The sequence below is a fragment of the Aythya fuligula genome, chromosome 2, assembly GCF_009819795.1.
Source record: "Aythya fuligula isolate bAytFul2 chromosome 2, bAytFul2.pri, whole genome shotgun sequence".
NCBI classification, from domain to species: Eukaryota; Metazoa; Chordata; class Aves; order Anseriformes; family Anatidae; genus Aythya; species Aythya fuligula.
The window spans coordinates 81615534-81630053 of record NC_045560.1 but is presented as its reverse complement, the minus strand read 5'-3'; the positions used below and the strand labels follow the sequence as shown (position 1 = coordinate 81630053).

The following is a 14520-nucleotide window of genomic DNA, read 5'->3' as shown; positions in this document are numbered from 1 at the left end:
TAGATTTTCTAGAGGTTCAAAGTTCATGTAATAATTCACTTTCTCTTGTACTGTTTTCGGCACTTACCTTTGCTTTAAATGTCAGAGCCTTTCACTTCTGTTACTTTAATTTCCTTGCTGCCTCCCTTTTCTCTGCGAGCCCTCATCGTGTATTTTAGTGTGGTCTCCCTATCTTTTTCCACTTCCAATACTATTTTTTTAAACCTTATTGTATCTTTGATTTTTTTTTTTTTTTTTTTTGCAAAGCCACACTGACCACTTCTTGTTTTTTTTGTTTTTTTTTTTGTTTTTGTTTTTTTTGTAATCCCTTTAGAGGAACTGTAGCATGCTGTACCTCAGCTTTGAAGTCTTGGCAGTCCCAACTCCCCTTCCACACAAATGGACTTCAACACGTTCTGTTGCTGCATGATCCTCACTGACTTACTTAATTCCTCCAGCTGGATTAATGGAACCCAGTGCTCTGACTTGACTGTCGGCATTTATCTCATATCAGGCTGAATTTGAGTGTTTGATCCCTTATACATTGTTCTTGTTTGGTTATCAATGACACGTTCTGAAGCATTATTCAAGAAAAGCAACTAAACACAAACACATGACTTACATATTTCAGGTTTTAAAGGCAAGCAACAAACTGTTGCAACAGAAGACAGTGTTACAGTAAATAAATGCCTGAACATCTATTATGTCAGTACAGGCAATAAATTAAGTTTTTGATACTTATGAACATGTCTGATACAAATGTAGAAAATGTAGATGCTGGCAAAATTCATTAGAAAATCACATCTCTTGGAAAGCAAGGAATTCAAGAAAAAATTATGAACATATTTTTCTTAATATTTTATTATTCTGAAGCTAACTCCTTTACAGACTGAACTAACTGGATGATTATTTCAGTTAGTATCAGAAGCTGAGACTACGACAAGCTTGGAATTGACAACATTAAACAAAACAACATTGCTGAGATGTTTAACAACTTTCTCTCTTAAGCCAATAATGACATGCACTTGCACTTTTAAACTTCTATTCAACACACTATTACTATGTGCCCACAATACATGTGCATTGAATTATTTCTTGTAGTAATTACTGGAACTGTATGTTATATTTTTAAAGCACATAACTGGACTAGCAAAAGCAAAAAGCTGACAAAAAATGTTTGAAAATTGAATGCACAATTTCAAAAAGTCACACCCCAAATGGCTGCAAGTACAGAAAGAATACATCATTACTGCATGATTTACTGAATGTGTGGTTTTCAGGTATAAAATCAAACCCATCCCTTACCCGCCAAAATAAGACCACTTTATATTAGTTGCTCTCTCTTACAGCTTCCCACAGTTTTTATTAAGTCCCCAAATGAAAGTCACAGTCAAGTCTGGTCTTGACTGTTCATTGGGAAGACAGCTCTTGACTTTTGTGTAATGATAAAGTAATGGCAGCAAAACTGTTCTTCGCCTCCTGAACCCCTATTCACTTCCAAACAAATTTAATGGTGGTGACAAGAGGACTGACTAACAAGAGAGAAGAAGACAGTAAGACGGTAAGAATGATGAAAGACGAGAAGAGTGAGAAAGAAGCAACAAAATCAACGGCAAATTGTGCTCTTCTTTAGCCTCGCACATAGTCAGAAGTAGTTACTGTTCTGTTCCTTAATGCCGAAGGATATTTAGCTTAAACATACTTTTAAAGCATCTACTAACCTCAAACTCAGAGCACTTTTAATTAATTGTTAATTGCCAATGAAAGGAAAGCTTATTTCTATTGTGAAGGGTTTAACACCAATACTCAAATGAAGGGAGAAACTAAAGGAACAGGAAGATCTTCTCAGTTATCAAAGAAATAAGAAAATAAAAGCCTCCCAAATATCAGATTTAATGAACACTAAAATTGTAGATCATATCAGAAAAAAAAAAATTAAATGCAGAGAAAGTAGTGTCCTTCAGCACATTGTATATGAATACTTAGGCATCTGTAGGTAGTAATGTTTATTGCATAATTCTCAATAGTTTACAGAAGCTGGGTCTTCCAGTTAATTCAGCATTGCTCTACATCTAGAAAGAAACTGATACATGTGTATGTACTTAAATTTAAGGCAACAGTTGCTAAAAATATATTTCAACGTATTTTTAACAAATGAAACTGAGATTGCAGCACATAAATAAATATTTTTTCACAAACATATAGCCAAGAAGAATGTATGTAAACAAAACTGGCTTAGTCCCCTCCACAGAATGAAATACAGTAGACAGAAAAACATTTTGTCAAGATATTTACAACCAGAACTCTCACTCAGCAGGATACCTCTTATCATTACTCAGAGAGTTGGATCTCATAACTTCTTTTTCAATGAAATTCCTTTTGATTTCCTCAGTCCTCAAAGGAACTGACGAAGTACAGAAAAATGGGTGACGTCTATCGGCATTCATCTATCGAGTTGCCTGCATTGCGTCGATGTCTATGTTTTCATCATCGCTGATGAAGAAGCTTGAAAACAGGTCAGCTGCAAGTGCATGCTGCTTTTAAATTTGTTTAGCAGTTCTTCTAATAACCTGTGAAAGGAAAATATTTACAATTTTGGCAGATTCTGAAAAGGGAACAATTACCAGAAGTTTTGGTTATTCTGTCTGTGACTTCAAATACATTGCCTGCATAAATAAAGAGCCTAAAATTAGATCTAGTTTAAATATCTGAACCTTATAGATATTTAGAAATACACCAACTGTGTTGGGATGATCTGTGGTGAGAGAAGGACTTAGCCACAGAGATCTTATCAACATTATAAAATAGGCCTTTATATGCCTTTCCTTCCATATAAACACCATTTTCCTTACAGAAACATAAATGCTAAACACAATGGCAAAAGGACTGGTAGAGAGGGTCATAAGATACTGCTGTAAGGCAACTTTCAGACTGTGCCATAAAACCGGTATCCCTTATCAAGGCTACGGCATTTAGCTTGCAGCTGAATTCAGAATGTGAGTTCTCAAACTTGTCTTTGAGAGGTATTCCATAGTTTTCTCTTAAAGATTATGGCTAAAGGATCAGAAATAAAACGTCTGTTCCAGGAGAAATATTAATTCACTGGCAAGCATATGTTTTTGTCCTTTATAGATAACTAAGAAAGTATGAGCTCAATTTGTAGCATAGCAATAGTTGGATAATTGGTGCCATGGATGATATTTATTATAAACCTAACTGCAGGTTTAGGACCAATGATGTCAATAGTTCTATTGTAGGAGACATTTATTGTAGCAGTGGAGATGCAACACAAAGTTTTACAGTCTTTCCTGTATGCTTTATGTTCCTTGTATTCTAGGAAAGAACATGTTCTCCAAACTTTCTGCTCTATTTCAAAAACAAGCTGGATAGGGCAGACATGCATCACTGCAACTTTTTTGGCAAACTGTGATTATTGAACAGCCAGTAACAGAAGAAATTATACTTGAACGTTAAAAAAAATACCACGAACAACAACTTGAACCACAAAATCAGTATCTGCTTCCTCAGCAAGCCCTCTGGAAGATGCCTATGGCCACATTCATCATTTAATATCACAGTAATGACTGAATAAACTGAAACAAACGTCTCTAAATTAGTGCATAAATGTGTGTTATTTTAAAACAAATATATATTATGGCCAGTGTGGAATGATGACAATTGTCATATAGAAACCTGAGAAACAGAACAAATATTATGCTGTCTAAGGCTCAGAACTCTGAGATAGATGTAAAAATGATGCAGTTCTTGATTCTCATCTGTCCTACAAAAGCTCACACACTTGTGACCAAGTCAAAAAAAAACCCAACCCTACAGGTGTTTCGGAAAGTCTGAGTTGAAAGAGCTATCTCAAAACTGATTCCTATCTTTAATAAAGCAAGAGACCCAAGTAAGTCAAGGGGGTATCTTGAGACTTCTTGTGGCTGGTGAAGAGTAGGTTTGAACAGAGAAAAGACAATTAGTATGGGCTGCACAAACAGGCTCTACTTTTGTCTACGGAATATTCTAAATTCTGAATGTTAAGTGCAGGCTGATTTGATGCAGTTCAGTTCCTAAAAGCACCTTAATAGCAACCTCAAGTTCAAAAAAGCTATATTTATACTAATATATTCATTACAAATCTGTCCGTGTTTTACCGTACCAGCTCTTTATTAAGCTATGCTTATAAAATAGACCACCAAATACTAGGTTCAATGCAGCACAGCAGCTTGGTTGTCAAAGTTTGCTATGGTGGAGAAGAAAGAACCCCAAAGGCCTCCTCCTGATGTTAAGAAAGGACAACAGAAACTTCTTGATTTTAAAATGAAACAAGCCAGTTTTGAGAATTACCCAAATATCAGCTGACAAAAACTTGAACTTTGTTCCTTGGTCATTTTCTTTACTGCTGCTAAATTCACTAAGACAAGACAATGGACCTCACAGAAACTAAGATTAGCATGGAAGGCTAAAATGGACTGAAATTATAAAATAAATACAAAGCGATTTAGAACTGATAAGGCTAGAATGGGAGAGACATATGCCACAAAGTCATCAGCTCAGTTCCTCTGTGTAACTTAATAGGCCACAAGGAATAGGGGTTTATATTATTCTTGACTCTGTCCAAAGAGGCTTCTACTTTGTAATTTTAAAAGGTCAAATATAGCAAAAGTTAACCCTCTTCTAGCAAAGCTCAGATAGAAGAGTAAAAAGCAATGGCTCCTTAGAGCATAAGAAGAACAAGAAGCTGCAGTGTACTCACTTTTTGTCAGTTCCACTCGAGAGCTGAGGCAAGGCTTCCAAAGCTTGCTTAAAGCTTGAGCTGTAAGGAAAACAAAAATACTCATATTCCCCCGGTACAAGTCTCAACTTTCAGCTTCTCTCTATAATTTTCATAGAAATGTACAATATTTTAGCCATGCTTCTTATTTCAATAAATTAACAAAATGTTAACTTGACACCTGACATTCACGTGCAAATTATACAGAAAGTGGCCAAAGGCCCATGTAGGTCTCTCAACACTCCTGATGCGATGTACAACATACACCAACAAGAAATGTTCGATCCGCTGATTTAAGACTGAGTCTGATGTTCTGGACCCTCCAAGAATTTGAGGTAGTTGGCCAGCCTGCCTTCTGCCTAGAACTAAGTGAGCATCAGAGTGTGAAGCACAGATATAATGTTGATTTTGGCTTCCTGTGGTCAGTTGATAAGTCACTGCACTCTCCCCTAGAGAAGGGATCCTACAGAGATTTGCATTGTGCTAACACAGAATCATAGCATAATTGAGGTTGAAAGGGACCTCTGGAGGTCTTCTGGTACAACCCCCATCTCAAACTAGGGACAACTCTGAGGTTATTGAAGGTTTCTTGGGGACAAGTCAAGTTTTGAGTATCTCCAAGGATGGGGGTTGCACACCTCTCTGGGCAACATGGAACAGCCATGCAGAGAATGATGCAACTCCTGCACCGATGGGTACAACCTTCTCTCAGCAGAATTAATATTAATTTGGTAGCTTGTGGCATCTACTGCTAGTGAAGGGACCAGGAATAAAAAGGCATCTGTGAAGCTCCAGCTTCCGTGGTTCACTCTGATTCGCTCCCATTCTGCTCAGAAACAATAGCACTTTCATTTTATCCAATATAAGCTGGTGCCAAATAGTTCACATTTAGGTCTTCATCACTCTCAGACGCACAGTACAAAGAAGCAAATCTTGAAACTGAATGCAGTGACACCACAGAATACCATCAGCAGTGACGTGAAGACACATCAGCGCCTCAAGCCCTGCAATGTCTCCTGCAAAATATTGGTCAGTTTAGAGAGAGTTAAGACCAAATCGCAACCTGTGGGAATGGGTAATGCCAATCCTAACAAAAGTGTAGGTAATCAAAAATAGTGAATGGACACACCCAGTCCTGCATATACTCAACTAGAAATTTCAATCAATGAACTTTACTCAAAACTGCTGACAGCTACCACAGTTTGTGTTTTTACGTGTCTTGACTACACCAACCACTGATGCTGCCAACGTTTTTCTTTCTCCCCTTATATTAGCATATGCATGAGCATGTCCCCCACTGTTTAGCTCTGGTCTTTCACCTCCCTAAGAAATGATGCACTGCTGAAAGCTTTTCATTCTAATAGACAGAGTAAAGCTGAATTCACTCTCCTCAATGAGGTGTGTGGAAAAGGAGTAGGGTAATGTACAAGCTTGTGGAGAACCCTAATTCTCCATGTTCCATTAAGGGGATCCTGCTGGTGTCTGGTTCTGTAGCCTCTTTGAAGTCTCTGGCAGACTCTCTGTGGTGTGCTTTATGGGACCTCTGTAAAAAAATGGATGAAACTCAGTGGCAACTGCTTTTGCCTTAGCAACATTTTCCTCAGTAGCTGAAGTAAGAGTCATCATCCCTCCACCTCTTCCTTTGGTAAGAATGAAGAGTATCTAGTCTTTGTCATCAATTACAAAAAACAAAACAAAACAAAACACAAATTCTTTCAAATGATAAAGCCATAGTAGTATCAATTTCCCACATATATATGTAATACATTACATATTCTATTTGTATCAATCTCTTGAAAATCCTTAATTTACACCATGTGTTTTTGCATGTTTACCAAGGACTCCACTACATGGAAATGTCAGAAAATACAGCACAACTTACTTGCTCTCAGGTGTTAGATATATGGCCACTGTATCCCTCAATGCACAGATTTCAAGTCTCGCCTAAAGAGAGAAATACAAATACTGAAACAGAGACAATTTCCTTTGATCAGAATACCAGTATCCCAAAGCTTCATCTTTTTTAGAAGCAAATGCTACTGCATGCTTCAGTGGTAAGCAGCCTTGACTTCTAACAGTTTGTTTCCTGTATTTTTGGTTGCCATGCTGCTGTATCAGTTAAGAGAGTGCTAGAAGGAACAATTTCACATTTTTCATACTTTCATACAAGTCAAACTGTTTGCACAGTCACTATGTAGCAGTCTGAAAACATTGTTTTGTCTCTCAGTAACAGTAATAAAACTCTAATTCTGCTCCATCTTTTCTGTTCTGTTATAGACAGAGAAAGGGATGCTACCTTGATAGGGTATGCTTCTTTTTTATTTATTTTTTTTTAATAGTGAGCTTGACTTCTTACAGCCTGGCTTGCCCAGGAAGGAAGGAAACACAAGAGTACAAAAGTCTGTCAATACACATTTTATTCTTGGTTTTGCTGTTGAATTTATTTTTTTTCCATCAAATGAGGAAGTAAAATGGTCGTGCTCTGCTTCTTGTCTGTCACCTGGTGGGCACACAAGCTTGGGGATTTGACTCCTGCATGGTACTGTATGTCTAGGTATTGATTTTCACCTAGTTCATTCTCTACCATACATAAGAGCGGAGAATGAACTCAAGGATTAAACCAAGTTCACAAATCTTCCTTCAGTCTTTGAAAAATATTCACTCAGATTTTTCATGTGAAACAAGCATTCCGAACGTGATCAATATTATAGCTATTTCATTTGAATTATAAATTGAACTTCATCCAAATTCAGATTCAGTTCTTATTCATCAAGGTACAATTTAATCCAGCTAGTCATTACAGAAAGTGATCTACATTTAGAACAAATTAATGTGACATTACTTTTCCAAAACAAAACTTTTTATAATATAGCATAGGCATCTAATTCTGATTCCAATGAAAGCATTTGGCTTTTATGTCTTCTCCTTATCTCTCCCCTAGGTAGGAAGCCAGCAGAGACTAATGAATCTTTTTTTTTGTACCAGAAATCTCACACAGAATAGGACCTAGCTACCCACCAATTCCATACCCATAAGGAATGCCTTTCTCACCACAGAATGTTTCACCTTTTCTGTATGGTGCTCCAAACTATCTGGGAGTTCTTGAAGGTCCACATATAAGGTTCTGTAGTTTTCCCTACATGTTAGGAAGCAGCAGCAGAATATCCCAAATTGGAAGGGACCCACAAAGATCACTAAATCCAACTCCAGTACCATGTGACAGTGTCACATTCTCAGGCATCACAGCCTAAATAAACATAGTGTAAAGGCAAACATTGTGAAAGTATGGGCCATCTGATGTGGGTGTACAGATTTAGGCTTCTCTTAGGAAACAGGTCTCTTGTAAACAGACAGACACAGGCCCAGATCACTCTTATACTGCTGTTTCCTGCCTTGTGTGACACAGGGTTTTCTGTGCTCAGAGGAACAGAAAAGGATAATGAGTGAGAAATTTGCAGAAGGGAGAGAAAATCCTTCCAGTTATGGGTTTAGACAGCAAGTTCATAGAGCGGGTCATCCAGTCAAATAAAAATAATTTACAGGTAGCTTTGTTGCTGTTCATTGATTTGGTTTTAAGCTGGCAGCCAATCTTATTTGGTTGTGATCTTCCTGTATTATCTGTCATGTGCAATTACTAATAGCAATTGGAAAATAAAGCTTGCATTTGGATATTTATTTTCCCATGATAATGCAAGAATGTTATCACAGACAATGAAAAATGAAGGTTGCCTCTTCCTGCCTGTTACAGCCATAGCAATCATTAGGTCAATGGAATTTGTTTTTTAACATATGTAGCTCTTCTTCTATAAACTCCTTTAAAACTTTTTCAGCAGAAAAGACAACTACTGGTGCAATCACAAATGAAGAGGGCATTGTAAAAGTATCTGTTGCATCTGTGTTATGACAGAGTGCTAACACAGAAATAGCACAACAGGCATGTGACCAGTTCTGTAAAGACTTACAAGATCCTACAATATCACGTTTTCAAGATTTTAAACCTCTAAATATTATAAAACTTTTTTTTTTCTTTTCTTTTAATGTATTTTTTTTTTGTGACAGGACAATGATAGTTTAACAACAACTTAAACAGATACCGTTGTGATGGTTTAGGCAACCTTATTTAATGACTGATGTCCCTGCTCATTGCAGGGGGGTTAGAACTAGATCATCTTTAAAGGACCCTTCCTAACCAAACTGTTTTATGATTCTATGATGCTTTTTAACTCATAGGATAAGGGTAACCTTTTATGCACTTACACAACGACAACGCTAAAATATGATCAACCCAAGGACTAGTATCCCAAAGGGTATTCATCCATAAATATGAGAAAGAGGTTGTATACTAATCCTTTTAACCTCCTTGTTTTCACTGCTATAGTAAATCTAACAAATACACGTTATACCTCTCTGTTATTCTAAGTTTTATAAACTCAGATGTTTGACAGTACAAATGATTCATCTACCTGTAAAGCTCCATTTCTGCTGAAGGATGAAACACACTGCATCAGTCGACTCAATTCTTCAGAGACTGCTTCCACAATCCTTGACATTACCCGAGGAACTAGGTCTTTGGAAATGGTAAACACCTGATTTTTATAAAATAAGAATCATGAGAACAATGCCTATATATTGACATAAGTATTTTATAAAGTAACATTTTGGTAAAAAGCATTAAACGCTTTGATTGAAAGGGCCATTGTATTTTTAACAATGGACAAAGAAATTCATGGCAGCTGGAACCTGAAGAATCCTTTGACGCTTGCCCTGTGCTTTGGCCAATCACCTCTGCTAACCACAGTGCTTGCTACCCGACATGTGATGCTTACAGCTTTCTTGCAATGCCTAAAAGAAAAGTATCTGCTCTCGCCTGATGCGTGCAGGTGGTCAGGTGGCTGTACATAAACTGCTGTTTTGTGGATAGCACCTTTTAAATTCAGGATTATGTCACTGACTGACCTAATTATGCATTCAGCCACATTTTACCCAAGCATTTTGCAATTTCTTTTAGAACCTTTCATATGTGGCAGAGTCTCTGCTGCACACTTGCCTCATCACTGTCAAACAGCAAGTGTCTTTATGCTTTCTGTGGAGAAGAGTCTTAAAAAGGGTTTGAGACTATGGTGGCATAATGGATTTTCATTTAGATTTTTCCCTTACTGCAATTTGTTAGCTCCTGGGCTTTACATTACATTACATTACATCTTACTGTTTTTTCCATGCATCAAGACTAGTTTTTAAACCGTTTATTTGTACAACTGTTCAAAGTGGTCACATCCTCCATCTGAGATTCAGAGCAGCAACTGCGACCTACCACCACCACAGAATTAAACATTAGATCTATGCCTAAAGGAAAGCATGAAGTAACCAGTCTTCCCTAAAGCTCACTTTAAGGAAGTGAGAAACTGTTGGTGAATTGAAAAAAAATAAAGTATGGTGTTCTACACAGAATTGGGGAAAATGTAGACCGAGAGGCTGGATATAGGAGGAAGTGAGACTATAGGCTAGACAGATCAAAACTGTGTCATGACTTAAAGGTGATGATAAAGCTGCACTAAAACTGCATGAGGTTGGGGAAAAAAGATGACACAAGGAACTGAAGATAATGTGACTAGAGTGGTGCAAGAAGGAAAATGAACTGGATAGAGTTTGTAAAAAATGTTTCCCCCGATTTCCTCTTTAAAATGACCTAGAGAATTAAGTAGTTGAAATTTTGCTAGAATAGAGTCTGACAAGGAAAAGTAGATAGAGATAACAGAAGATACTCATACGTGTACGTGAAAATAAATTAAAGGGAACAAAAATGAATGTAGGATTCTTACCCACATTCCAGTGCTTGAAGAAATGAATTATAATCAGGGATCCCATAAAGCTGACCATTCAAACAGGCAAATTTGCATCACAGACTAAGTACACTGACCACATAGGTACATGCCAGCTATCAGTTTTTATCACTGACAAGTCGAACATGCAGCCTTTGCATGTACTTTGACTGTTTTGACCCACAAAAGCTATGTAACTGACATACTTAGCTTTACAGTAAAGAAAAAGTAATTTATGCATGGGTCATCTTATTCAGCAGCAAATATTGCTGAGCAATTCAACACAAACATACCAGGAACACACAAAAAATCTTCTACTGAGAAAAGAGTATTTGTGCCCATAACAAGCACTCTTGATGTTACTATACAGAATCCAAGAAAAAAAAGTTCTCAGCAATGGTGAATCATCACAAATTTGCAATACGATGCCCTTATTTTGATTTCAGTTGAATTTGAATTCAAAGGTAGTTTTCTTTCCATGTTCATTGTTCAGCTGATTGATAATTTTTGCTGTTTCAAACTATAGAAACTTGCAGCTTTGCTAACTAAACTTAAATCTGACCCAGCTTAGAGAATTTCAGCAGAAAACAGTGCAAATGGGAGTTTCGTCTTGACACATTTTCACATTTCTGCAATATTTCACATGTAAAAATTCATGACGCAACACGCTATTTGGGCCAAAATTAGTATCAGTCTCAATGAAGTCAGAAGCTAGTGCACCTTTCTGCAGGAGAATTTTAATAAGTATGCCTTTTATCAGGATTAGCTAAAGAAGTCAAAAATGCCTTTGAATCTTTTAATGCCCAAGCCCTCGTTTTCATTTTTATTAATTTCAACTACACTGAAAAACTGCAAAAACAAATGAATGTCATGTTGGTATCTAGTTTTGTTTACTCCCTCATTCTGAAGAATTTGGTAAAATAATCAGTGCTAGTGTGAAAACTGCTGTAAGCATATATTGAAATCCAAACAGTAACATTGCAACTGATAGAACAATTTTTTTTGAAGATACTACATTTTGATTTATATGAAGCTTTGTAATTCATGGAGGAGTAAAATAAAAAGGAACCTCAGATGAATCTTATCAGGCTTTAAATAGATTAATAAATAGATGTTAATACGTAGAGTAGCTATACTAGTGATATTTTGAAAGGTATTTCTGATAATACAAAGATAAGAGTAATACTATTACCAGCATATACACCAGGAGCAATAGTAATCTGATAACACTCTCAGTACTCAGAAGGAAGGAACTTGTAGAGCTAGTTGTAATTTAAAGTACTATAGAAAATTCCTGTATATTACCACAAGAGGCCAAATAACTGTAGCTCTGCAACCCGTTAATAGTACTTAAATTTTAATATAGACTCTCTGTCATAAGCCATTGCCTACCCAAGTATTTCAAATGCTATTTGTGCCATATAGAAACTACAAAAAATTCTGTGTTTAGCTTTTCATTTTTTATCCTATGTAGAAGAATATGATATATATATTGCCTTTTCACTACAAAGGGCATATATCAAATATTTGTTTTAAATAAAGTTGAGCACAAGCTTGTTTCTATATGCTGTGGAAAATAAAGTTAATCAGAGAAAGTGAGCATCATCATCACCTTGCTTCCCCCTCCCTCCCCCCACTTTGTAAGGAAAGGGAAGAATTCAGCTTTAGACTTTGGCTTTCTTTTTCATCAGACAGTGGAAAGAAAAAGGCACTCCAAAACATGTAACAAAGTGTTACTGAGGATAAACAGGAACCGTTCATCTCTTTCTGCCTTTAAAAAAGTTAGCAGTTTCATACTCGGTTGGCTAAACCTAACCCAAAGCACCAACATCTATAATGAACACACTTCAACAGAGCTACAGTTTTCAGGGGTATGAAAGCCAGAATTTACTGAGCAAAATACACTGAAATTATTCATTTGAATGTAAGCATTGAACAATCTGAAGTTTTCTCACCTCTGCATGCACAGCAATGATATTCACTAATGCTTCTTTCAAATAGTTTCTGACACCTGAAAGAAAACAAAAAAGGGTAAATAATTACTTTCATTCTATCATCTCAACAAGGCCATAGTATTCTACAGTTCAATACTGTACTTTTTCTTTTCATTTCTTTCACTAGCACTTTTGCAATCAGAGGCAGAAAGAGAAAGTTCCATAGCCACACCACCAGTCTATTTCCTTTTTCAAATCAAATGGAGAAAGGCACATTTCCTTACAGCAAAAGGTTAAAAAAGCCAGCAGGTTCCTGTTTCAGTATTCTTCTCTGGCAACCCAATTTTACCAGCTTTGCCATTTAATAAAAGCTTCGCATAAAAAAAAAAAAACAAAAAACAAACAAACAAACAAACAAAAAAACACTTCAGGATGTCTTGCTGGAATGCACTTACCATGGCACAGAACAAGCACTACAACTTGGTAAGTTATAAGGAAACAGAGAATACAAGGGAACACTTATATACCACAGCCTTCAAGAAGGCCTTGCTACTTTATCAGCTTATCTAACTGTATATTATTATTATAGATGGAAATAGCAAGGATTCTTTTTTCTCTGAAAGTGGTTCAGAAGGTATTACTCATGACAATTTATACGGAGATGTCATGTCTTAGTAAAAATTTCCTCCTGGGGAAGGTGAAGAAGTTAAGCAAGCACTTTATTTACCAAGAAGTGAAATAATTGTCAATTTATACTATGCCCTAAACAGAAGGACATTCAGCAGGGTATGTTTTACAGTTAGGACAGGCTCTCAGTCCCCTGCACTGCTGTGGATCTGGAATAACTTCAGAGGACTGGGCAGGAAGGATCTGGAAGATCTAAGATACGGTAGTGAATAGTGTCTTGAATAGAGACAGCAATGTCTCGCAACTGCCATCTCAGCTGTGGTTAAATTTGCTTTATGAAGTGAACGCTGTTCCCACAGCCTACCCCAAGATCTAAAAAGGAGATACTTACTCTTTCCTAGACAATCCTTATGGACAAAAACTTTATGAGAGTAGGACAAAAGGAAGACGGGATCCCCTTGCATGAGATACAAACACGTTTTTGCCTACGTCTATGCCGTGTGACACTACGCCGTGCGGCCTAGAGTTCAGATTGAAGGGTGCTTCCTGAAGCACCCCCGCAGGTCTCCTGGCGGAAAACAAGGGCATTTAGGGGAAAGTGGAGGGAGAGATGCTGAACAAGGAGCCCTTTCCAACACGTAGCCAGGATGTCGCTAAGCTCTGCACCCAAACCCGTGCACAGGCCATCTCCGTTTCAGAAGTTCATGGCGAAGAGGCACACGTCAAAGATGACTTAACAGCTCTCACTAAAAGCACTTTGGTTTCTAAACATACAGAAGAATAATGATCTTTACAGAAATAATGTTCTATTTTCACTTTGGAAGAAATGCAAATTAATGAAAAAGGTAAAGAATAAAACAAGCATTTCAGATATATTCCAAAACATCTCTAATACCTTTTGTTGCTATCTTTATTCTTTTCCTTGAAAAATTTGTCATTCTTTCCATTTAAACTAGACCAACAACAAATCAAACAACATAGTATACTAGTATGCAAGCATATAATTTCTTGTTATCTTAGTGATTTTTTTGCAACAAGGAAGGAAGGGAGGGAGGAATAGAGCAATATCAGAAATTTTATGAAACTTTTTTTTTTTTTTCTCTCTCCTCTGTAACCTGCAAAACAAAGTAAGGATGCTACACACCAGAACTCGAACCACACCAAAAGATCACAGGTATGTGTGGAAATGCAACACCCCCTTCCTTTTTCCTCTTCTGCTGCTCTCCTCCTGCCTCACTCTGCCCCAGTTTAAATCCCCCCCCCCCCCCCCCCCCGGGCTTCATATCACAGAGGACAAAATTTGTACCACCTCCCACAGTCATATAGACCTTGACAAGGCACCAAACGGTGGTATGCAAATCACATCAAGAGGTACAGGGCAGATTTG

General features: G+C 37.1%; 1 protein-coding gene across 2 annotated transcripts in view; it reads right to left on the bottom strand.

The window, feature by feature from the left end:
* Nucleotides 1-593: 593 nt before the first annotated feature.
* Nucleotides 594-14520, bottom strand: part of EXOC2 (exocyst complex component 2) — a 135206-nt gene continuing 121279 nt past the window's right edge. For both annotated transcript variants that reach the window (XM_032181287.1, XM_032181288.1), the window contains exons 24-28: nucleotides 12528-12583; nucleotides 9217-9339; nucleotides 6636-6697; nucleotides 4736-4795; nucleotides 594-2549 (exon numbers count right to left, since the gene is read on the bottom strand). In XM_032181287.1, the coding sequence (XP_032037178.1) occupies nucleotides 2456-2549; nucleotides 4736-4795; nucleotides 6636-6697; nucleotides 9217-9339; nucleotides 12528-12583 (395 nt within the window). In that variant the 3' untranslated portion in view covers nucleotides 594-2455. The remainder of the gene's footprint in view (nucleotides 2550-4735; nucleotides 4796-6635; nucleotides 6698-9216; nucleotides 9340-12527; nucleotides 12584-14520) is intronic.